The sequence below is a fragment of the Phyllobates terribilis genome, unplaced genomic scaffold, assembly GCF_046119375.1.
Source record: "Phyllobates terribilis strain yellow unplaced genomic scaffold, ASM4611937v1 Scaffold_8__6_contigs__length_399053987, whole genome shotgun sequence".
Classification (NCBI taxonomy): Eukaryota; Metazoa; Chordata; class Amphibia; order Anura; family Dendrobatidae; genus Phyllobates; species Phyllobates terribilis.
Window position 1 is genome coordinate 174,594,301 of NW_027362768.1, and position 22,317 is coordinate 174,616,617.

The following is a 22,317-nucleotide window of genomic DNA, read 5'->3' on the forward strand; positions in this document are numbered from 1 at the left end:
TGTAGTCCGCCAACGTGTGCATCAGGGATCGCACGGGATTAGATGCCGGGCAGTGCGGACGGTACCGCGGGATTAGATACCGGGCTGTGCGGACGGTACCGCGGGATTAGATACCGGGCTGTGCGGACGGTACCGCGGGATTAGATACCGGGCTGTGCGGACGGTACCGCGGGATTAGATACCGGGCTGTGCGGACGGTACCGCGGGATTAGATACCGGGCTGTGCGGACGGTACCGCGGGATTAGATACCGGGCTGTGCGGACGGTACCGCGGGATTAGATACCGGGCTGTGCGGACGGTACCGCGGGATTAGATACCGGGCTGTGCGGACGGTACCGCGGGATTAGATACCGGGCTGTGCGGACGGTACCGCGGGATTAGATACCGGGCTGTGCGGACGGTGCCGCGGGATTAGATACCGGGCTGTGCGGACGGTGCCGCGGGATTGGGTGACGGGCTGTACGGACTGTGCCGCGGGATTGGGTGACGGGCTGTGCGGACGGTGCCGCGGGATTAGATACCGGGCTGTGCGGACGGTGCCGCGGAATTGGGTGACGGGCTGTGCGGACGGTGCTGCGGGATTAGATACCGGGCTGTGCGGACGGTGCCGCGGGATTGGGTGACGGGCTGTGCGGACGGTGCCGCGGGATTGGGTGACGGGCTGTGCGGGCGGTGCCGCGGGATTGGGTGACGGGCTGTGCGGGCGGTGCCGCGGGATTGGGTGACGGGCTGTGCGGGCGGTGCCGCGGGATTGGGTGGCGGGCTGTGCGGACGGTGCCGCGGGATTGGGTGACGGGCGTGGAGTTGGTAAACCAAACCTCCGACTCCTCAAGTTCTGTGACTCCCTCATACATGGCTCATGTTTAAGTGATAAATTTACTGTAGCACAGATTCATCTCAGCTAAAAGTCTAGACCAGGGGTCTCAAACTCGGCTGGGTATATGGGCCGCACATGGAAAAAATTTGAATTTGGGGGGGCCGCATTCTTTGTTCAATGTGACATTTTTAGTGATACCATTTTTTTTGTATACACCTTTTGAACATTTTTGCCGTGTTTATTTTTTTATGGCTTGGGTCGTTATGGATGTGGCGATAATAAACGTGCACTTTTTTGTGTTTACTTTAGTTTACATATAAAACAGCATTTTTAGTGCCCAATATTTTTTCATGCTTTATTTTATTTTTTATTTTTTTTACAATTTTATTTCCCCCAATTGGCCACATACAGTAATATTGTCTTACAATTAGCATCATATAGTAATAATGGAAAACATCTTGTAGTAATGTTCCCCATCCAAGTCCCCATCTTGTACTAATGTGCCCCATCCAGGTCCCCATCCTGTGGCTATGTGCCCCATCCAGGTCCCCATCCTGTGGCAACGTTCCCCATCCTGGCGCCCATCTTGTACTAATGTGCCCCATCCAGGTCCCCATCCTGTGGCAATGTGCCCCATCCAGGTCCCCATCCTGTGGCAATGTGGCCCATCCAGGTCCCCATCCTGTGGCAATGTGGCCCATCCAGGTCCCCATCTTGTGGCTCTGTGCCCCATCCAGGTCCCCATGTTGTGGCTCTGGTCCCCATCTTGTGGCTCTGTGCCCCATCCAGGTCCCCATCTTGTGGCTATGTGCCCCATCCAGGTCCCCATCCTGTGGCTATGTGCCCCATCCAGGTCCCCATCCTGTGGCTATGTGCCCCATCCAGGTCCCCATCCTGTGGCTATGTGCCCCATCCAGGTCCCCATCCTGTGGCTATGTGCCCCATCCAGGTCCCCATCCTGTGGCTATGTGCCCCATCCAGGTCCCCATCCTGTGGCTATGTGCCCCATCCAGGTCCCCATCCTGTGGCTATGTGCCCCATCCAGGTCCCCATCCTGTGGCTATGTGCCCCATCCAGGTCCCCATCCTGTGGCTATGTGCCCCATCCAGGTCCCCATCCTGTGGCTATGTGCCCCATCCAGGTCCCCATCCTGTGGCTATGTGCCCCATCCAGGTCCCCATCCTGTGGCTATGTGCCCCATCCAGGTCCCCATCCTGTGGCTATGTGCCCCATCCAGGTCCCCATCCTGTGGCTATGTGCCCCATCCAGGTCCCCATCCTGTGGCTATGTGCCCCATCCAGGTCCCCATCCTGTGGCTATGTGCCCCATCCAGGTCCCCATCCTGTGGCTATGTGCCCCATCCAGGTCCCCATCCTGTGGCTATGTGCCCCATCCAGGTCCCCATCCTGTGGCTATGTGCCCCATCCAGGTCCCCATCCTGTGGCTATGTGCCCCATCCAGGTCCCCATCCTGTGGCTATGTGCCCCATCCAGGTCCCCATCCTGTGGCTATGTGCCCCATCCAGGTCCCCATCCTGTGGCTATGTGCCCCATCCAGGTCCCCATCCTGTGGCTATGTGCCCCATCCAGGTCCCCATCCTGTGGCTATGTGCCCCATCCAGGTCCCCATCCTGTGGCTCTGTGCCCCATCCAGGTCCCCATCCTGTGGCTCTGTGCCCCATCCAGGTCCCCATCCTGTGGCTCTGTGCCCCATCCAGGTCCCCATCCTGTGGCTCTGTGCCCCATCCAGGTCCCCATCCTGTGGCTCTGTGCCCCATCCAGGTCCCCATCCTGTGGCTCTGTGCCCCATCCAGGTCCCCATCCTGTGGCTCTGTGCCCCATCCAGGTCCCCATCCTGTGGCTCTGTGCCCCATCCAGGTCCCCATCTTGTGGCTCTGTGCCCCATCCAGGTCCCCATCTTGTGGCTCTGTGCCCCATCCAGGTCCCCATCTTGTGGCTCTGTGCCCCATCCAGGTACCCATCTTGTGGCTCTGTGCCCCATCCAGGTCCCCATCTTGTGGCTCTGTGCCCCATCCAGGTCCCCATGTTGTGGCTCTGGTCCCCATCTTGTGGCTCTGTGCCCCATCCAGGTCCCCATCCTGTGGCTCTGTGCCCCATCCAGGTCCCCATCCTGTGGCTCTGTGCCCCATCCAGGTCCCCATCCTGTGGCTCTGTGCCCCATCCAGGTCCCCATCCTGTGGCTATGTGCCCCATCCAGGTCCCCATCCTGTGGCTATGTGCCCCATCCAGGTCCCCATCCTGTGGCTATGTGCCCCATCCAGGTCCCCATCCTGTGGCTATGTGCCCCATCCAGGTCCCCATCCTGTGGCTATGTGCCCCATCCAGGTCCCCATCCTGTGGCTCTGTGGCCCATCCAGGTCCCCATCTTGTGGCTCTGTGCCCCATCCAGGTCCCCATGTTGTGGCTCTGGTCCCCATCTTGTGGCTCTGTGCCCCATCCAGGTCCCCATCTTGTGGCTCTGTGCCCCATCCAGGTCCCCATCTTGTGGCAATGTGCCCCATCCAGGTCCCCATCCTGTGGCAATGTGCCCCATCCAGGTCCCCATCCTGTGGCAATGTGGCCCATCCAGGTCCCCATCTTGTGGCTCTGTGCCCCATCCAGGTCCCCATGTTGTGGCTCTGGTCCCCATGTTGTGGCTCTGTGCCCCATCCAGGTCCCCATCTTGAGGCTCTGTGCCCCATCCAGGTCCCCATCTTGAGGCTCTGTGCCCCATCCAGGTCCCCATCTTGAGGCTCTGTGCCCCATCCAGGTCCCCATCCTGTGGCTCTGTGCCCCATCCAGGTCCCCATCCTGTGGCTCTGTGCCCCATCCAGGTCCCCTCTTGAGGCTATGTGCCCCATCCAGGTCCCCATCTTGAGGCTATGTGCCCCATCCAGGTCCCCATCTTGTGGCTCTGTGCCCCATCCAGGTCCCCTCTTGTGGCTCTGTGCCCCATCCAGGTCCCCTCTTGTGGCTCTGTGCCCCATCCAGGTCCCCTCTTGTGGCTCTGTGCCCCATCCAGGTCCCCTCTTGTGGCTCTGTGCCCCATCCAGGTCCCCTCTTGTGGCTCTGTGCCCCATCCAGGTCCCCATCCTGTGGCTCTGTGCCCCATCCAGGTCCCCATCCTGTGGCTCTGTGCCCCATCCAGGTCCCCATCCTGTGGCTCTGTGCCCCATCCAGGTCCCCATCCTGTGGCTATGTGCCCCATCCAGGTCCCCATCCTGTGGCTATGTGCCCCATCCAGGTCCCCATCCTGTGGCTATGTGCCCCATCCAGGTCCCCATCCTGTGGCTATGTGCCCCATCCAGGTCCCCATCCTGTGGCTATGTGCCCCATCCAGGTCCCCATCCTGTGGCTATGTGCCCCATCCAGGTCCCCATCCTGTGGCTATGTGCCCCATCCAGGTCCCCATCCTGTGGCTATGTGCCCCATCCAGGTCCCCATCCTGTGGCTATGTGCCCCATCCAGGTCCCCATCCTGTGGCTATGTGCCCCATCCAGGTCCCCATCCTGTGGCTATGTGCCCCATCCAGGTCCCCATCCTGTGGCTATGTGCCCCATCCAGGTCCCCATCCTGTGGCTATGTGCCCCATCCAGGTCCCCATCCTGTGGCTATGTGCCCCATCCAGGTCCCCATCCTGTGGCTATGTGCCCCATCCAGGTCCCCATCCTGTGGCTATGTGCCCCATCCAGGTCCCCATCCTGTGGCTATGTGCCCCATCCAGGTCCCCATCCTGTGGCTATGTGCCCCATCCAGGTCCCCATCCTGTGGCTATGTGCCCCATCCAGGTCCCCATCCTGTGGCTATGTGCCCCATCCAGGTCCCCATCCTGTGGCTATGTGCCCCATCCAGGTCCCCATCCTGTGGCTATGTGCCCCATCCAGGTCCCCATCCTGTGGCTATGTGCCCCATCCAGGTCCCCATCCTGTGGCTATGTGCCCCATCCAGGTCCCCATCCTGTGGCTATGTGCCCCATCCAGGTCCCCATCCTGTGGCTATGTGCCCCATCCAGGTCCCCATCCTGTGGCTATGTGCCCCATCCAGGTCCCCATCCTGTGGCTATGTGCCCCATCCAGGTCCCCATCCTGTGGCTATGTGCCCCATCCAGGTCCCCATCCTGTGGCTATGTGCCCCATCCAGGTCCCCATCCTGTGGCTATGTGCCCCATCCAGGTCCCCATCCTGTGGCTATGTGCCCCATCCAGGTCCCCATCCTGTGGCTATGTGCCCCATCCAGGTCCCCATCCTGTGGCTATGTGCCCCATCCAGGTCCCCATCCTGTGGCTATGTGCCCCATCCAGGTCCCCATCCTGTGGCTATGTGCCCCATCCAGGTCCCCATCCTGTGGCTATGTGCCCCATCCAGGTCCCCATCCTGTGGCTATGTGCCCCATCCAGGTCCCCATCCTGTGGCTATGTGCCCCATCCAGGTCCCCATCCTGTGGCTCTGTGCCCCATCCAGGTCCCCGTGTTGTGGCTCTGGTCCCCATCTTGTGGCTCTGTGCCCCATCCAGGTCCCCATCTTGAGGCTCTGTGCCCCATCCAGGTCCCCATCCTGTGGCTCTGTGCCCCATCCAGGTCCCCATCCTGTGGCTCTGTGCCCCATCCAGGTCCCCATCCTGTGGCTCTGTGCCCCATCCAGGTCCCCTCTTGTGGCTCTGTGCCCCATCCAGGTCCCCTCTTGTGGCTCTGTGCCCCATCCAGGTCCCCTCTTGTGGCTCTGTGCCCCATCCAGGTCCCCATCCTGTGGCTCTGTGCCCCATCCAGGTCCCCATCCTGTGGCTCTGTGCCCCATCCAGGTCCCCATCCTGTGGCTCTGTGCCCCATCCAGGTCCCCATCCTGTGGCTCTGTGCCCCATCCAGGTCCCCATCCTGTGGCTCTGTGCCCCATCCAGGTCCCCATCCTGTGGCTCTGTGCCCCATCCAGGTCCCCATCCTGTGGCTCTGTGCCCCATCCAGGTCCCCATCCTGTGGCTCTGTGCCCCATCCAGGTCCCCATCCTGTGGCTCTGTGCCCCATCCAGGTCCCCATCCTGTGGCTCTGTGCCCCATCCAGGTCCCCATCCTGTGGCTCTGTGCCCCATCCAGGTCCCCATCCTGTGGCTCTGTGCCCCATCCAGGTCCCCATCCTGTGGCTCTGTGCCCCATCCAGGTCCCCATCCTGTGGCTCTGTGCCCCATCCAGGTCCCCATCCTGTGGCTCTGTGCCCCATCCAGGTCCCCATCCTGTGGCTCTGTGCCCCATCCAGGTCCCCATCCTGTGGCTCTGTGCCCCATCCAGGTCCCCATCCTGTGGCTCTGTGCCCCATCCAGGTCCCCATCCTGTGGCTATGTGCCCCATCCAGGTCCCCATCCTGTGGCTCTGTGCCCCATCCAGGTCCCCATCCTGTGGCTCTGTGCCCCATCCAGGTCCCCATCCTGTGGCTCTGTGCCCCATCCAGGTCCCCATCCTGTGGCTCTGTGCCCCATCCAGGTCCCCATCCTGTGGCTCTGTGCCCCATCCAGGTCCCCATCCTGTGGCTCTGTGCCCCATCCAGGTCCCCATCCTGTGGCTCTGTGCCCCATCCAGGTCCCCATCCTGTGGCTCTGTGCCCCATCCAGGTCCCCATCCTGTGGCTCTGTGCCCCATCCAGGTCCCCATCCTGTGGCTCTGTGCCCCATCCAGGTCCCCATCCTGTGGCTCTGTGCCCCATCCAGGTCCCCATCCTGTGGCTCTGTGCCCCATCCAGGTCCCCATCCTGTGGCTCTGTGCCCCATCCAGGTCCCCATCCTGTGGCTCTGTGCCCCATCCAGGTCCCCATCCTGTGGCTCTGTGCCCCATCCAGGTCCCCATCCTGTGGCTCTGTGCCCCATCCAGGTCCCCATCCTGTGGCTCTGTGCCCCATCCAGGTCCCCATCCTGTGGCTCTGTGCCCCATCCAGGTCCCCATCCTGTGGCTCTGTGCCCCATCCAGGTCCCCATCCTGTGGCTCTGTGCCCCATCCAGGTCCCCATCCTGTGGCTCTGTGCCCCATCCAGGTCCCCATCCTGTGGCTCTGTGCCCCATCCAGGTCCCCATCCTGTGGCTCTGTGCCCCATCCAGGTCCCCATCCTGTGGCTCTGTGCCCCATCCAGGTCCCCATCCTGTGGCTCTGTGCCCCATCCAGGTCCCCATCCTGTGGCTCTGTGCCCCATCCAGGTCCCCATCCTGTGGCTCTGTGCCCCATCCAGGTCCCCATCCTGTGGCTCTGTGCCCCATCCAGGTCCCCATCCTGTGGCTCTGTGCCCCATCCAGGTCCCCATCCTGTGGCTCTGTGCCCCATCCAGGTCCCCATCCTGTGGCTCTGTGCCCCATCCAGGTCCCCATCCTGTGGCTCTGTGCCCCATCCAGGTCCCCATCCTGTGGCTCTGTGCCCCATCCAGGTCCCCATCCTGTGGCTCTGTGCCCCATCCAGGTCCCCATCCTGTGGCTCTGTGCCCCATCCAGGTCCCCATCCTGTGGCTCTGTGCCCCATCCAGGTCCCCATCCTGTGGCTCTGTGCCCCATCCAGGTCCCCATCCTGTGGCTCTGTGCCCCATCCAGGTCCCCATCCTGTGGCTCTGTGCCCCATCCAGGTCCCCATCCTGTGGCTCTGTGCCCCATCCAGGTCCCCATCCTGTGGCTCTGTGCCCCATCCAGGTCCCCATCCTGTGGCTCTGTGCCCCATCCAGGTCCCCATCCTGTGGCTCTGTGCCCCATCCAGGTCCCCATCCTGTGGCTCTGTGCCCCATCCAGGTCCCCATCCTGTGGCTCTGTGCCCCATCCAGGTCCCCATCCTGTGGCTCTGTGCCCCATCCAGGTCCCCATCCTGTGGCTCTGTGCCCCATCCAGGTCCCCATCCTGTGGCTCTGTGCCCCATCCAGGTCCCCATCCTGTGGCTCTGTGCCCCATCCAGGTCCCCATCCTGTGGCTCTGTGCCCCATCCAGGTCCCCATCCTGTGGCTCTGTGCCCCATCCAGGTCCCCATCCTGTGGCTCTGTGCCCCATCCAGGTCCCCATCCTGTGGCTCTGTGCCCCATCCAGGTCCCCATCCTGTGGCTCTGTGCCCCATCCAGGTCCCCATCCTGTGGCTCTGTGCCCCATCCAGGTCCCCATCCTGTGGCTCTGTGCCCCATCCAGGTCCCCATCCTGTGGCTCTGTGCCCCATCCAGGTCCCCATCCTGTGGCTCTGTGCCCCATCCAGGTCCCCATCCTGTGGCTCTGTGCCCCATCCAGGTCCCCATCCTGTGGCTCTGTGCCCCATCCAGGTCCCCATCCTGTGGCTCTGTGCCCCATCCAGGTCCCCATCCTGTGGCTCTGTGCCCCATCCAGGTCCCCATCCTGTGGCTCTGTGCCCCATCCAGGTCCCCATCCTGTGGCTCTGTGCCCCATCCAGGTCCCCATCCTGTGGCTCTGTGCCCCATCCAGGTCCCCATCCTGTGGCTCTGTGCCCCATCCAGGTCCCCATCCTGTGGCTCTGTGCCCCATCCAGGTCCCCATCCTGTGGCTCTGTGCCCCATCCAGGTCCCCATCCTGTGGCTCTGTGCCCCATCCAGGTCCCCATCCTGTGGCTCTGTGCCCCATCCAGGTCCCCATCCTGTGGCTCTGTGCCCCATCCAGGTCCCCATCCTGTGGCTCTGTGCCCCATCCAGGTCCCCATCCTGTGGCTCTGTGCCCCATCCAGGTCCCCATCCTGTGGCTCTGTGCCCCATCCAGGTCCCCATCCTGTGGCTCTGTGCCCCATCCAGGTCCCCATCCTGTGGCTCTGTGCCCCATCCAGGTCCCCATCCTGTGGCTCTGTGCCCCATCCAGGTCCCCATCCTGTGGCTCTGTGCCCCATCCAGGTCCCCATCCTGTGGCTCTGTGCCCCATCCAGGTCCCCATCCTGTGGCTCTGTGCCCCATCCAGGTCCCCATCCTGTGGCTCTGTGCCCCATCCAGGTCCCCATCCTGTGGCTCTGTGCCCCATCCAGGTCCCCATCCTGTGGCTCTGTGCCCCATCCAGGTCCCCATCCTGTGGCTCTGTGCCCCATCCAGGTCCCCATCCTGTGGCTCTGTGCCCCATCCAGGTCCCCATCCTGTGGCTCTGTGCCCCATCCAGGTCCCCATCCTGTGGCTCTGTGCCCCATCCAGGTCCCCATCCTGTGGCTCTGTGCCCCATCCAGGTCCCCATCCTGTGGCTCTGTGCCCCATCCAGGTCCCCATCCTGTGGCTCTGTGCCCCATCCAGGTCCCCATCCTGTGGCTCTGTGCCCCATCCAGGTCCCCATCCTGTGGCTCTGTGCCCCATCCAGGTCCCCATCCTGTGGCTCTGTGCCCCATCCAGGTCCCCATCCTGTGGCTCTGTGCCCCATCCAGGTCCCCATCCTGTGGCTCTGTGCCCCATCCAGGTCCCCATCCTGTGGCTCTGTGCCCCATCCAGGTCCCCATCCTGTGGCTCTGTGCCCCATCCAGGTCCCCATCCTGTGGCTCTGTGCCCCATCCAGGTCCCCATCCTGTGGCTCTGTGCCCCATCCAGGTCCCCATCCTGTGGCTCTGTGCCCCATCCAGGTCCCCATCCTGTGGCTCTGTGCCCCATCCAGGTCCCCATCCTGTGGCTCTGTGCCCCATCCAGGTCCCCATCCTGTGGCTCTGTGCCCCATCCAGGTCCCCATCCTGTGGCTCTGTGCCCCATCCAGGTCCCCATCCTGTGGCTCTGTGCCCCATCCAGGTCCCCATCCTGTGGCTCTGTGCCCCATCCAGGTCCCCATCCTGTGGCTCTGTGCCCCATCCAGGTCCCCATCCTGTGGCTCTGTGCCCCATCCAGGTCCCCATCCTGTGGCTCTGTGCCCCATCCAGGTCCCCATCCTGTGGCTCTGTGCCCCATCCAGGTCCCCATCCTGTGGCTCTGTGCCCCATCCAGGTCCCCATCCTGTGGCTCTGTGCCCCATCCAGGTCCCCATCCTGTGGCTCTGTGCCCCATCCAGGTCCCCATCCTGTGGCTCTGTGCCCCATCCAGGTCCCCATCCTGTGGCTCTGTGCCCCATCCAGGTCCCCATCCTGTGGCTCTGTGCCCCATCCAGGTCCCCATCCTGTGGCTCTGTGCCCCATCCAGGTCCCCATCCTGTGGCTCTGTGCCCCATCCAGGTCCCCATCCTGTGGCTCTGTGCCCCATCCAGGTCCCCATCCTGTGGCTCTGTGCCCCATCCAGGTCCCCATCCTGTGGCTCTGTGCCCCATCCAGGTCCCCATCCTGTGGCTCTGTGCCCCATCCAGGTCCCCATCCTGTGGCTCTGTGCCCCATCCAGGTCCCCATCCTGTGGCTCTGTGCCCCATCCAGGTCCCCATCCTGTGGCTCTGTGCCCCATCCAGGTCCCCATCCTGTGGCTCTGTGCCCCATCCAGGTCCCCATCCTGTGGCTCTGTGCCCCATCCAGGTCCCCATCCTGTGGCTCTGTGCCCCATCCAGGTCCCCATCCTGTGGCTCTGTGCCCCATCCAGGTCCCCATCCTGTGGCTCTGTGCCCCATCCAGGTCCCCATCCTGTGGCTCTGTGCCCCATCCAGGTCCCCATCCTGTGGCTCTGTGCCCCATCCAGGTCCCCATCCTGTGGCTCTGTGCCCCATCCAGGTCCCCATCCTGTGGCTCTGTGCCCCATCCAGGTCCCCATCCTGTGGCTCTGTGCCCCATCCAGGTCCCCATCCTGTGGCTCTGTGCCCCATCCAGGTCCCCATCCTGTGGCTCTGTGCCCCATCCAGGTCCCCATCCTGTGGCTCTGTGCCCCATCCAGGTCCCCATCCTGTGGCTCTGTGCCCCATCCAGGTCCCCATCCTGTGGCTCTGTGCCCCATCCAGGTCCCCATCCTGTGGCTCTGTGCCCCATCCAGGTCCCCATCCTGTGGCTCTGTGCCCCATCCAGGTCCCCATCCTGTGGCTCTGTGCCCCATCCAGGTCCCCATCCTGTGGCTCTGTGCCCCATCCAGGTCCCCATCCTGTGGCTCTGTGCCCCATCCAGGTCCCCATCCTGTGGCTCTGTGCCCCATCCAGGTCCCCATCCTGTGGCTCTGTGCCCCATCCAGGTCCCCATCCTGTGGCTCTGTGCCCCATCCAGGTCCCCATCCTGTGGCTCTGTGCCCCATCCAGGTCCCCATCCTGTGGCTCTGTGCCCCATCCAGGTCCCCATCCTGTGGCTCTGTGCCCCATCCAGGTCCCCATCCTGTGGCTCTGTGCCCCATCCAGGTCCCCATCCTGTGGCTCTGTGCCCCATCCAGGTCCCCATCCTGTGGCTCTGTGCCCCATCCAGGTCCCCATCCTGTGGCTCTGTGCCCCATCCAGGTCCCCATCCTGTGGCTCTGTGCCCCATCCAGGTCCCCATCCTGTGGCTCTGTGCCCCATCCAGGTCCCCATCCTGTGGCTCTGTGCCCCATCCAGGTCCCCATCCTGTGGCTCTGTGCCCCATCCAGGTCCCCATCCTGTGGCTCTGTGCCCCATCCAGGTCCCCATCCTGTGGCTCTGTGCCCCATCCAGGTCCCCATCCTGTGGCTCTGTGCCCCATCCAGGTCCCCATCCTGTGGCTCTGTGCCCCATCCAGGTCCCCATCCTGTGGCTCTGTGCCCCCTGTGCTGTTCTTCACACACATAAAATAGAAAAAAAAAAAGATGATTCTCACCTGTCCTCCGTTCCCTCGGCGGCCTTCCTGCAGATGTGGCCCGCAGGCACCACAGAGTCCGACCCCTTGACGATCCCGACCTGGTCCAGGAGGAGCCGCCGACAGCAGCGCTGCATTGCCGCACAGAGACTGTCTCCCAGCACAGCATTTTCAATGTCAGCCGCCGGCCAATCAGAGGCCAGCAGCTGACATCTGCATATGGCAATGACGTCATACTCGCTGCGCCGACACGCAGATATCAGCTGCTGGCCTCTGATTGGCCAGCGGCTGGCATTGGAAATGCAGTGCTGGCAAACAGTCTCTGTGTGGCAATTCAGCGCTGCTGTCGGCGGCTCCTCCTGGACCAGGTCGGGATCGTCAAGGGGTCTGTGCCTGCGGGCCGCATAAAGCAGCCTCAGGGGCCGCATGCGGCCCGCGGGCCGCGCGTTTGAGACCCCTGGTCTAGACCCTTAGATCAGGAATAGGACCTATACTTAGGATAAGTGCTCACGATGCGTTTTTTAAGCGTTTCCCCAGCGGCAAAAGCGCTGCAGAAACGCTTAAAATACGCATGGTAGAAGGCCTGCCATGGTCCCCAATGATAATCCGCATGTGCTGTGCACATGCTGCGGATTATCATTGCGGAAAAAAACGCAGCACTACCAATTATTTTGCGCAAGTGCTGCGTTTTCGCCGCCATTGACTTGCATTAGACCTCATGGATTACGCATCACTGTATATGTAGATGCGCATTCCATGCGTTCTAATGTGCGAATGGTACCTTGGTCTAGAGCAGGGGAGACTCTCCTCCGGACCCGGGTACCATAGAAAACTAAAAAAGAATAAAATAAAAAATAAATATATACTTACCTTCTGGCGGCCCTCGCTCTCCTTCTCTTCACTTGCCAGCAGTTTGCGATGGACTGAAGGACCTGAGCTGACGTCAGAGTCATTCGACAGGTCACGCGACGCTGACGTCGGCAGGTCCTTCAGTGTAATGCAATCTGCCGGCAGCCGGGACAGTGAAGCAAGACTGCGGGGGCCATCGGAAGGTAAGTATAGATTTATTTTTTTATTTTTTGACATTCTCTCGGGCCGGTTGCATGGATTTATATAGTGTGACCAAGTTGTCAAGCACTTTCCAAGTGATGCTAAAATCGCTTGGAAAGCGCTTGATAACCCGCATGCGGAAATGCAAGTGAAGAACGCGTCACATCCGCATGCCCCTGGCAGGAAAAACGCATGTACAATCCGCATGCTTTTTTTTTATGCCAGGGAGATGCGGAAACGCTCAGGAAAAATCCGGAGCATTTCTGCATCGTGGGCACATAGCCTGAGGCTAAGTGCCCACAATGCAGAAATGCTGCAGATTTTCTCTGCTTCTCCCTGGCAGGAAATAACGCATGCGGATTGTACATGCGTTTTTCCCGCCAGGTAGAAGCGTTTGTCAAGCGTTTTTGCATGCATTTCTGCATGCGGGTTATCAAGCGCTTTTCCAAGCGATTTTAGCATCACTTGGAAAGTGCTTGACAACTTGTTCACACTATATAAATCCATACAACCGGCATGGATTTATATAGTGTGACCAAGTAATAGTTAAAAAAAGAATAAAAATGTAAAAAAAAAACAAAAAACCAAACATTATACTTGCCTTCCGATGGCCCCCGGTCTTTTCTCCGGTGCGTCCGGTCTCTTGTTCGGCTCGCGGTGGTGTAAAAGAACCTTCCGTGACGTCATTTAGTCATGTGACAGGCCACGTGACTGCCGACGTCAGTGGTTGCATGACCCGTCACATGACTAAATGACGTCATGGCAGGTCCTTTTACACCATCGTAAGCCACCGGGGAGCCAGGACGCATCATAGAGGAGGCCGGGGGTCATCAGAAGTGAGTATAATGTATACTTTTTATTCTAAATTCTTTTGTTTACTGGTACTATGGTCCCCGGGCGTGGATGAGTCTCCTCTTCTCCAGACCCGGGTACCATCCACACATTGAATCCCTTAATATCCGCATGTGCACATGTAGTGATGCGGATATTAAGCGATTCAATGCAAGTCAATGGCGGCAATTACGCTGCGTGTCCGCAAAATTAATGGACATGCTGGGTATTTTTCCGCAATGATAATCCGCAGCGGAAATTTCCGCAGCATGTGCACAGCACATGCGGATTATCATTGGGGACCATGGGACACGTATTACCAAGCGTTTTTCAAGAGTTTATGCTGTGGAAATTCCAAGGCAAAAACGCATAGTGGGCTCACAGCCTTATAGGACATTTCATAACTTTCCCAAATTCTTAAGAAACAAATATTCTCCACAAACTGCATTGAACTACTGTACCCAATTTATTATATATTTTAGGAGTCGGAGTTGGTCCATTTTATACTGACTCCGACTCCACATCCCTGGCTGTGTTGACCGTGCTGTGGGGTCGGATGCGGGGCTGTGTGGATGGCGCAGCCTGGTCGGATGCGGGACTGTGTGGACGGCAGCACAGGATTATTATAAAAGGAAAAAAAAGTGGGCACCACAAAAAAAAAAAAAAAAATTATGAAAGGTGAAAACAAGGAGTGCCAGAACTAGCTGCACAGTGCAGTGCTAACAGACATCATTAAAAACAAAGCGACGACAAGCAGGGGAAGGACATGATCCCAAATTATATATACAAGTACTGTATGTATAGACACTGCTCCAAACAGGTACAAGAGGTGTTCAATAAAGGCAATGTCCCAGCTAGTAAATCCTGCAGAATGACAGGTGTGTGGCAGAGATGGAGACTGAATACTGCTCAGTGCTAAATGCAGTCTCCTATCTGTCTCCTACAACCCAGCAGCTCCTGCTCCCTTCCTATATACAGTGATCACATGACTGCTTGTATATTTTGGCCAGATATTGTTTGCACGCTATTTATATTCAGGGTGCAGCCAGGCCCATTAACATTGGTCTTGTAAACTGGGGTGTCTGTCCTCCTGGGGTGCACTTATACAGTGCTGGGCAGGCTGCTTTATCTAATAGTATGTACGTCACTAATAGACTGTAAGCCTGACTCTGTGCCCTACCTGTGTGTGACCAGCGCCCTATACAAGCTTTTTTGTGTGCAATCCTAATACTAAGCAATCACCCCCTCCATGAACTGGGAGGTTGTGAGTGGTTGTCTCATCAGTATTTTGCTCCTGTGTTGCCGCCATCTTTATTACTTGGGTTTGCTGCATCCTGTTAGTGCATTAGTTCAGAGACCTGGGCAGGTAAACATTGCTGCCCTTTTCTTTTTTTTTTTGCTGTGTTAATTCTTGAAGTTTTGGGGGAATTCCAATTGCTCTTAGTGTAGCTTTGTTTTTAATTTTCTTATCACATAAACCAAAACGAGATGTAAAAACACAGTATTATATGATGCAGCGACTCCTGGAAAATATTAGCAAAAAATCCACACAAAAAAAACAATGATATTGGGGGAAAAAAAAGAAAAACACCCCATATTCTCACTTTAGCAAACCCCTGGTGCACCTGTCAGGTCATGCAGAGCATCGCAGCCGTGATAGAAAGGGGTCGGGACACGTAGAGCATCGCAGCCGTGATAGAAAGGGGTCGGGACACGTAGAGCCATCGCAGCCGTGATAGAAAGGGGTCGGGACACGTAGAGCATCACAGCCGTGATAGAAAGGGGTCAGGACATGTAGAGCCATTGCAGCCGTGATAGAAAGGGGTCGGGACACGTAGAGCATCACAGCCGTGATAGAAAGGGGTCAGGACACGTAGAGCCATCGCAGCCGTGATAGAAAGGGGTCAGGACATGTAGAGCCATTGCAGCCGTGATAGAAAGGGGTCGGGACACGTAGAGCATCACAGCCGTGATAGAAAGGGGTCAGGACATGTAGAGCCATTGCAGCCGTGATAGAAAGGGGTCGGGACACGTAGAGCATCACAGCCGTGATAGAAAGGGGTCAGGACACGTAGAGCATCACAGCCGTGATAGAAAGGGGTCAGGACATGTAGAGCCATTGCAGCCGTGATAGAAAGGGGTCGGGACACGTAGAGCATCACAGCCGTGATAGAAAGGGGTCAGGACACGTAGAGCCATCGCAGCCGTGATAGAAAGGGGTCGGGACACGTAGAGCATCACAGCCGTGATAGAAAGGGGTCAGGACACGTAGAGCCATCGCAGCCGTGATAGAAAGGGGTCGGGACACGTAGAGCATCACAGCCGTGATAGAAAGGGGTCAGGACATGTAGAGCCATTGCAGCCGTGATAGAAAGGTGTCTGGACACGTTGAGCATCGCAGCTGTGATGGAAAGGTGTCGGGACGCGTGGAGCATCGCAGCTGTGCTGGAAAGGGGTCGGGACACGCGGAGCATCGCAGCTGTGCTGGAAAGGGGTCGGGACACGCGGAGCATCGCAGCTGTGGTGGAAAGGAGTCAGGACACGCAGAGCATCGTAGCTGTGGTAGAAAGGGGTCAGGACACGCAGAGCATCGCAGTGGTGACTTTGTGCACGTGGTGTGGCTGCTTGGCAGGTGTACTCCAGGCACGGACCTCTGCTTTGTACATGTAGCCTTGATCAGGGCATTACTTTCCTGTCTCGATTGTAATTGATGTCTAATATCAGACTGGTTTTCTTTACAGGCGATCCCTCTCATAGCGCCGTCCCCAGGCTCTGGTGGAGAACACAGCAGGAAAATGCCGGGGGTTACTCAGTGCGAAAGTCAGACTGTGCTGGCCAAAGCCAGCCCCACCAAGAGGAGCCGTCTGTCTCTGCGCTTCTTCCAGAAAAAGGAGGCAAAAAGAGCTTTGGACTTTGCCGAAACGCCACAACCCGAAGAGCAAAATGTAGAGGAAAAGGAGCCTGAAGCGTAAGAACCACAATCTGTATATTATATGCTGAGAATGTGTCTGAGCAAGGCCCCCGGATGTGTCCCCAGCACATTGGTCAGGAGATGTGACGATGGCACCTGGTGTGACCTGACCGGGTGACGGCTCTTCTCTCCCTCACACTGGACTCGATTGGAACTTGTATTCTGCATTTTGCACTAGGAAATGTGTCTAGTTTTGCCTATGTGCTGATATGTAGGTCGTGCACGTGTGATGTCAGGTGAAATACTTTTCTTTTTTTCATGAAGCTGTGATCAGGTGGTTCCTGCTGCCCAGATGTCTCCACCCGTCTGCTGTGTGAAGAAAGAAAGCTTGGTTCCCTTTGTCGGGTTCAGCAATCTTGGCAACACCTGCTACCTTAACAGTATACTTCAGGTACAGACTCAATACTTTTCATTATTTTATTTTTATTTTTTGTCACTTTTGTTTTAACTGGTTTTATTGCCTTTTTATATCTTTAACTTCACAAAAATAATACAAATTAACAAATATGCTCTTTTCTGTACAGGTTTTATGCTATTGTCCCGGGTTCAAAAGTGGTGTGAACCAATTATGTGATGTTATATCAAAGACTAGGGAGAAGGAAGGCAAAGATCAACATGCTGTCGGAAATAAAGTAAATATTTTATATTTAATATAGTAAATGTATTTTTTTTTTTTTTGTTATACAATGTTAAAATGTTTGCTTTATTACTCATGTCTTACAGGAGAGTGCGAAAGACGACTTGCCTGCAAGTTACGAGGTCATCTGCAGTTTGAGTTCCTTGATTCATTCCACCGAGCGCCTACAAGTCAGCTATCTATTAAATGCCGAGAATTACGATACCGAGCTTTCTGCACAACCCAAAAGACTTCTGAACACGCTGAGGTACGAGACACTACAGGCATGTGGGTTCACCGATCACAATGCAAAGGGTTAATCTGTCTGCGATTTTGGATAGTTCCAGCCACATTCCGACTAGAGGTGTCTGGCCTCGATCAATTCACTTGTATTCAGCAAGGCCGTGCACGTCTAGTCTGCACGTGAACGCATGTATGCATAGAGTGCAAGCCTGGACAACCCCTTTTTAATATTATATAACATTTCAGGTGCTGGTGTATGGCGTAGCCAGCCCCAAACTCGGGATATGCCAGCTGTGTTACATAGCCAGCAACTCCCTGTAAAAGCAGCAGCCAGAGAGTGCCAATCGCTGCAGTTTAACCGTTTAAATGCCGCTTTCAATCGTGGCATGACGATGGGTTTTCCCGGCTATTGAAGACCCGCGTGACCAACATCTTGGTCCTCCTATAAAAGCCAGCCACAGGCTTGACTTTATAGGAGAATATCTTTAGTCCCCTTAAGAGACTTAAAAAAAAAAGCTTTAAAGTACAACTTCTTTAACTTTTTTTTTTTTTTTAAAACCTTATACGTGTATGGTAATTTTACCGACTTGCTGCCAGGTCATTAATTTATACCGCACAATGAACACCGTAAAAACAAAATCCAAAACTACAATTTATCTGGCAAGAAAAAAAAAAAAGCCCTTGTACGGCTACATCGGTGGAACAATAAGTTACGGCTTTTGGAAGAAGGAATAGAAATAAAATTGCTCATTCAAGGTGTTAAGCATTTGATGCAGTCATTCTGACATGGACAGTCATTCTGACATGGATTTTCACAGTAAGTTCACCAGGTCTAGGATCTATTTAATATTGTATATAACTAGTGATGGGTCTGGTATAGCCTTTTTTATGTAAATAACTTAATGATCTAAAAGCCGTCTCCATCTGAAGGTTTCATCTTTAACTTTTCACCAGGGAACTGAACCCGATGTATGAGGGGTTTCTCCAGCACGACGCACAGGAAGTGTTGCAGTGCATTTTGGGAAACATTCAGGAGGCCTGTCAGGACCTCAAAAAGGAGCTGAGTAGTTTCCGTGTGAATGAAGCGGTGGCACCACAAGCTGACGGCAAGGAGACGGCGGGCGGTTGTGAGACCGGAGCTGGGGCTCCCGACCTGTCCGAGGATGCATCTTCTACTGCTGAATCTGAGGATCCAAAAGTTGAAAACGGCAAACGAAAGAGCGATAACGAGGTTGGAAACGCAAAGAAAAAAACAAAGCTAACGAAGGAGCCGGCACCCCAGGAGCAAAGACTGACAAGATCAAAAAGGAAATCTGTTCTGGAAAAGCAGGAGGATAAAGGAGCCAGTACTAAAGTCAGTGCTGACCCGGCTCCCAACACCCAGCACAAAAAATCCAGATTAGGATTGAGCTGGTTAAAATCCGGTAAACAACCGAGTATTTTATCCAAGTTCAAGAGTCTGAGTAAAATGGACAGCTCGTCTAAAAGATCCCCCACCGAAAACCCTGACATCAAACCGGAGCAATCCAAGAAAGAGGAGGCAACAAAGGAAGGCGAGGAGTGTAAGCCGGAGGAAAGCGGGGAGACCAAGAATGGTGGGTAATAAGATCATCCAGTGATGTGAAGGAGCTAAACTTTATTATTGTAAGGACTGTTCACACGCAACTGCAAATCCTCTACATAGTATATGAAATTTTACTAAACCGAATTGTAAAGCGATTGTGGATTCTTCAGACCTGATGGATTTCTGATTCTCTATTCTAGAGATGAGCGAGTTTGAGCTGGTGGAGAAATTATTCCAGGGCCAGCTGGTGCTGAGAACGCGATGTCTGGAGTGCGAATGTTTCACCGAGCGGAGGGAAGACTTCCAAGATATCAGCGTCCCTGTGCAGGAAAGCGATACCCCAAAACCAGAAGAGTCCTCTGACAGTAAGTATTTCTGCACAAATGTGATGGAACTTGCATCTGAGGTGTGAACAGAAACTAAGTCAGTCATCCTTCTTTCCCATGGCTGCACATTATTCAATGCTCTACTAAACCAGCCAATATAATGTTCATCATTTTTAATGTCTGATGATGAATCTGAGCCTAAAGCTTAAGACTGATGTTTTGTATGACAATCTTAAAGAAGGGCGTTCTGGAGTAAGATACAACAAGGTCAATTACTTCCATGCACCTCTTAATGAAGTCGATGCAGCCTTCAACTTTGCTCCGCCAGGAATGTTACTGCCGGGGCTGGAGTACACGTCTGGTGTAAATTTTGCCTCTTTAGGGGATCCTAAGTGCATGTTATCACTTCTGTAGTTGAGGTCTGTAGTTTAACACTCGTGCATTGATCACTTCTTTTTTTATTTTTTTTTTCAGTTTCGCCAGATCCCAGACAGGAAATTAAAACCTTAAAATGGGCGATCTCACAATTTGCGTCCGTGGAGAGAATAGTTGGAGAAGATAAATACTTCTGCGAGACCTGCCGTCATTACACAGAAGCGGAGAGAAGTCTCCTGTTTGATAAGATCCCAGAAATTGTGACCATTCATCTCAAATGTTTTGCTGCAATAAGCTCCGAGTAAGTGACATCTGTGGGGAAGAGGTATTTTGCTTTGGCTCATGAGTGAAAATTTCTTCAATATTTCGAGTTGAAAACCATAGTTGATGAGACAGATTTATAGACCTACACAGCTATACAGAGGCGCTGATCTTTAAACTTTTTCCGACTGTGCAAATTAAACATGGGACGTACTGGTTTATTCCATGTTGGAAAGGGATAAACAGGCTGCAGAAATGTGGGTTTTGTGTGGTCTTCATCCAGCAGAGCGAAGCTTTCTGTATATGCAAGTATTTCTTTGATTTACGGTCAAAAACAGAGCACCTAGATAAGTCGGCATTACTTACAGTGTGAGCGTTGCAAAAAAACTTGCATGTCTTTATTTTTTTCAGGTTTGACTGTTACGGCGGACTTTCTAAAGTGAACACCCCCTTGTTAACGCCATTGCAGCTATCGCTAGAGGAGTGGAGTACCAAGCCATCGAGGGACATTTATAGGCTTTTTGCGGTGGTCATGCACAGCGGAGTGACCATCAGCAGTGGACACTACACGGCATACGTCAAACTGAGTGACCTCAACCTCCAGATAGACAAGGTGAAAGCTCCCACCGACCACAAAGAACTAATAAAGGCCGAGCCGCTGACGGAAGAGGAAGCTCGATCTCCCGACGGCGAAGTTACTTTTCGAACTGGCGCAAACTTACCTGCGACTAGCAGCAAAGTAGCCAAAAAGAGTACGGATACAGTTGGACTCCTTGGAGGGCAGAAAAGTAAACCAGATTTTGAGCAACTGCCAAAACCACCTAAAACTGAGCAAAATCAGGGCCCCCTACCGGATGATAAAGGATTAGCAGGGTCCGGCCTCAGTGGTGACATCGAAAAAGACAAAATCCTGCAAACTGCTACGGATGGACCCAACAACAAGTCCGCATTGTATGCGCTGCAAAGTCTGAAGGAGTACGAGGGAAAGTGGCTGCTCTTTGATGATTCGGAAGTAAAAGTGACTGAAGAAAGAGACTTTTTAACCACGATTTCCCCGACCGCTCGATCCACATCCACTCCCTACCTGCTGTTTTATAAAAGGATTGCAGAGTAGTCCCCGCTCCGGTCCGCAGCTGCCTGTATCATATGTAAAGTTTCCATGTCTGCCAGTGTATGTATATATCTGTATCCTGTATATATAGAGATCTATGTGCAACTGACACGCTACAATCTCACAGATTGTATGTAGAGCCCTGGTATGTATATCCTTTATATATAGATTTATGTACATTTTTTTTTCCCTCCCCATATAGTCACTTATTATACTTACCAATATTTTTTTTAAATAAAGTTTCCTATTCTATATACTAAGTGAAATATATTGGTCTAGTGACCAGAACGTGGCAGCTTTTGGGTAACGTAACTTTATGCAAAGTTATTTTGTCAGATCAGCAATAATGTATAGACTTCTACAACCTATTTATTAACAGGTCTATGATATCCAGACATAGACTGCGGCCTTTACAGGACGACAGGCGACTTCAGGAAAACTAAGAATTTTCTAAATGTTGTTTAATAGAATTTTTCTTATGAATCTTTGTAATTGAGTGTTGTCTAATGTGACCATGCACAGGATTTGTAATTGGATAAAAGCTTGTTTTTTAGATTTCTACCGGCTTCTGTATATATTTTTTTTCTATTCCTCAGATCGGGTGTTAATTATTGGGTTCAAATACACTAAGGGGGTTTCTGGACCGCCTTGGTTAATTTTCATCAACCTACATAAAACGCTGCCACCAATCCCCCTGTTCAGGACTATGATGGAATTTTACTCCATGCAAAGTAATTATCTTAGTTTTATCCTCCGGTCCCTAACCTTAAAAGCCTCCTGAATCCACTGACAGGAGTAGTTGCAGAGGCGTCTTGTCAGCAGCTTATTTCACTCTCCATGCACAAGTAAGAGGGGTCTGGAGAGATGGTTGTTGACCGAAAGTAATGTGTATGTGCCCCTTTTATTAGGGGTTGGGAAGACAAATGCTGCAAGGTCTAAAGTGGGTGTGAGGGGTAGAGACACAGGAGCCATGGATGTTAGCTGCAGCACGGCAAGAAAAAAGTTGGCTCCTACTTTGAAGGCTATACCTATCGGCAAGCTTGAAGCTAAACCAGTGTGGTGTCACGCAAGAAGCCGACACATCCAGGTTTTCCAGATTTGTTTCTTTTTCATGTACAACTTAAAGGGAGTCAGGGTTTTTTTTTTTGCTCTGTAATCTGAGCGTAATGTAGGGTCAGGGAGCCTGATTCCAGTGATGTATCACATACTGGCCTGTGTTTTTGTTACAATAAAATCAATGTTTCATCAGCAGGAGATTATCACTACAGAACTAGGTGTCTTGTGCCTCCTGGTCCAACCACGCCCCCACCTCTGATTGGCAGCTGTCAATATAATCAGTGGTGGGGGCGGGGCTATGCACAGATCAGCATTCCGAGCTCTGCTACATCTACAGTAAAGAAAACTATCACCTACGTGCTGGTCTCTGCCGCCTCTGAGGGATTAGTATGACTGCTTCATCCTTCCATGCTGTTCAGGCACAGTCCATCGCTGGGTCATTCCACATCAAGTGGACCAGTTTTAAAAATCGTCCCCACTCG

At 54.8% G+C, this 22,317-nt stretch overlaps 1 protein-coding gene across 1 annotated transcript in view; it reads left to right on the plus strand.

Moving 5' to 3' along the window:
- Positions 1-21,338, plus strand: part of USP1 (ubiquitin specific peptidase 1) — a 27,824-nt gene extending 6,486 nt beyond the window's left edge. The window contains exons 2-9 of the mRNA XM_073643791.1: positions 16,054-16,280; positions 16,548-16,674; positions 16,808-16,915; positions 17,007-17,167; positions 18,097-18,737; positions 18,907-19,071; positions 19,507-19,708; positions 20,080-21,338. Coding sequence (XP_073499892.1) covers positions 16,108-16,280; positions 16,548-16,674; positions 16,808-16,915; positions 17,007-17,167; positions 18,097-18,737; positions 18,907-19,071; positions 19,507-19,708; positions 20,080-20,782 — 2,280 coding nt within the window. The 5' untranslated portion in view covers positions 16,054-16,107 and the 3' untranslated portion in view covers positions 20,783-21,338. The remainder of the gene's footprint in view (positions 1-16,053; positions 16,281-16,547; positions 16,675-16,807; positions 16,916-17,006; positions 17,168-18,096; positions 18,738-18,906; positions 19,072-19,506; positions 19,709-20,079) is intronic.
- Positions 21,339-22,317: the final 979 nt, after the last annotated feature.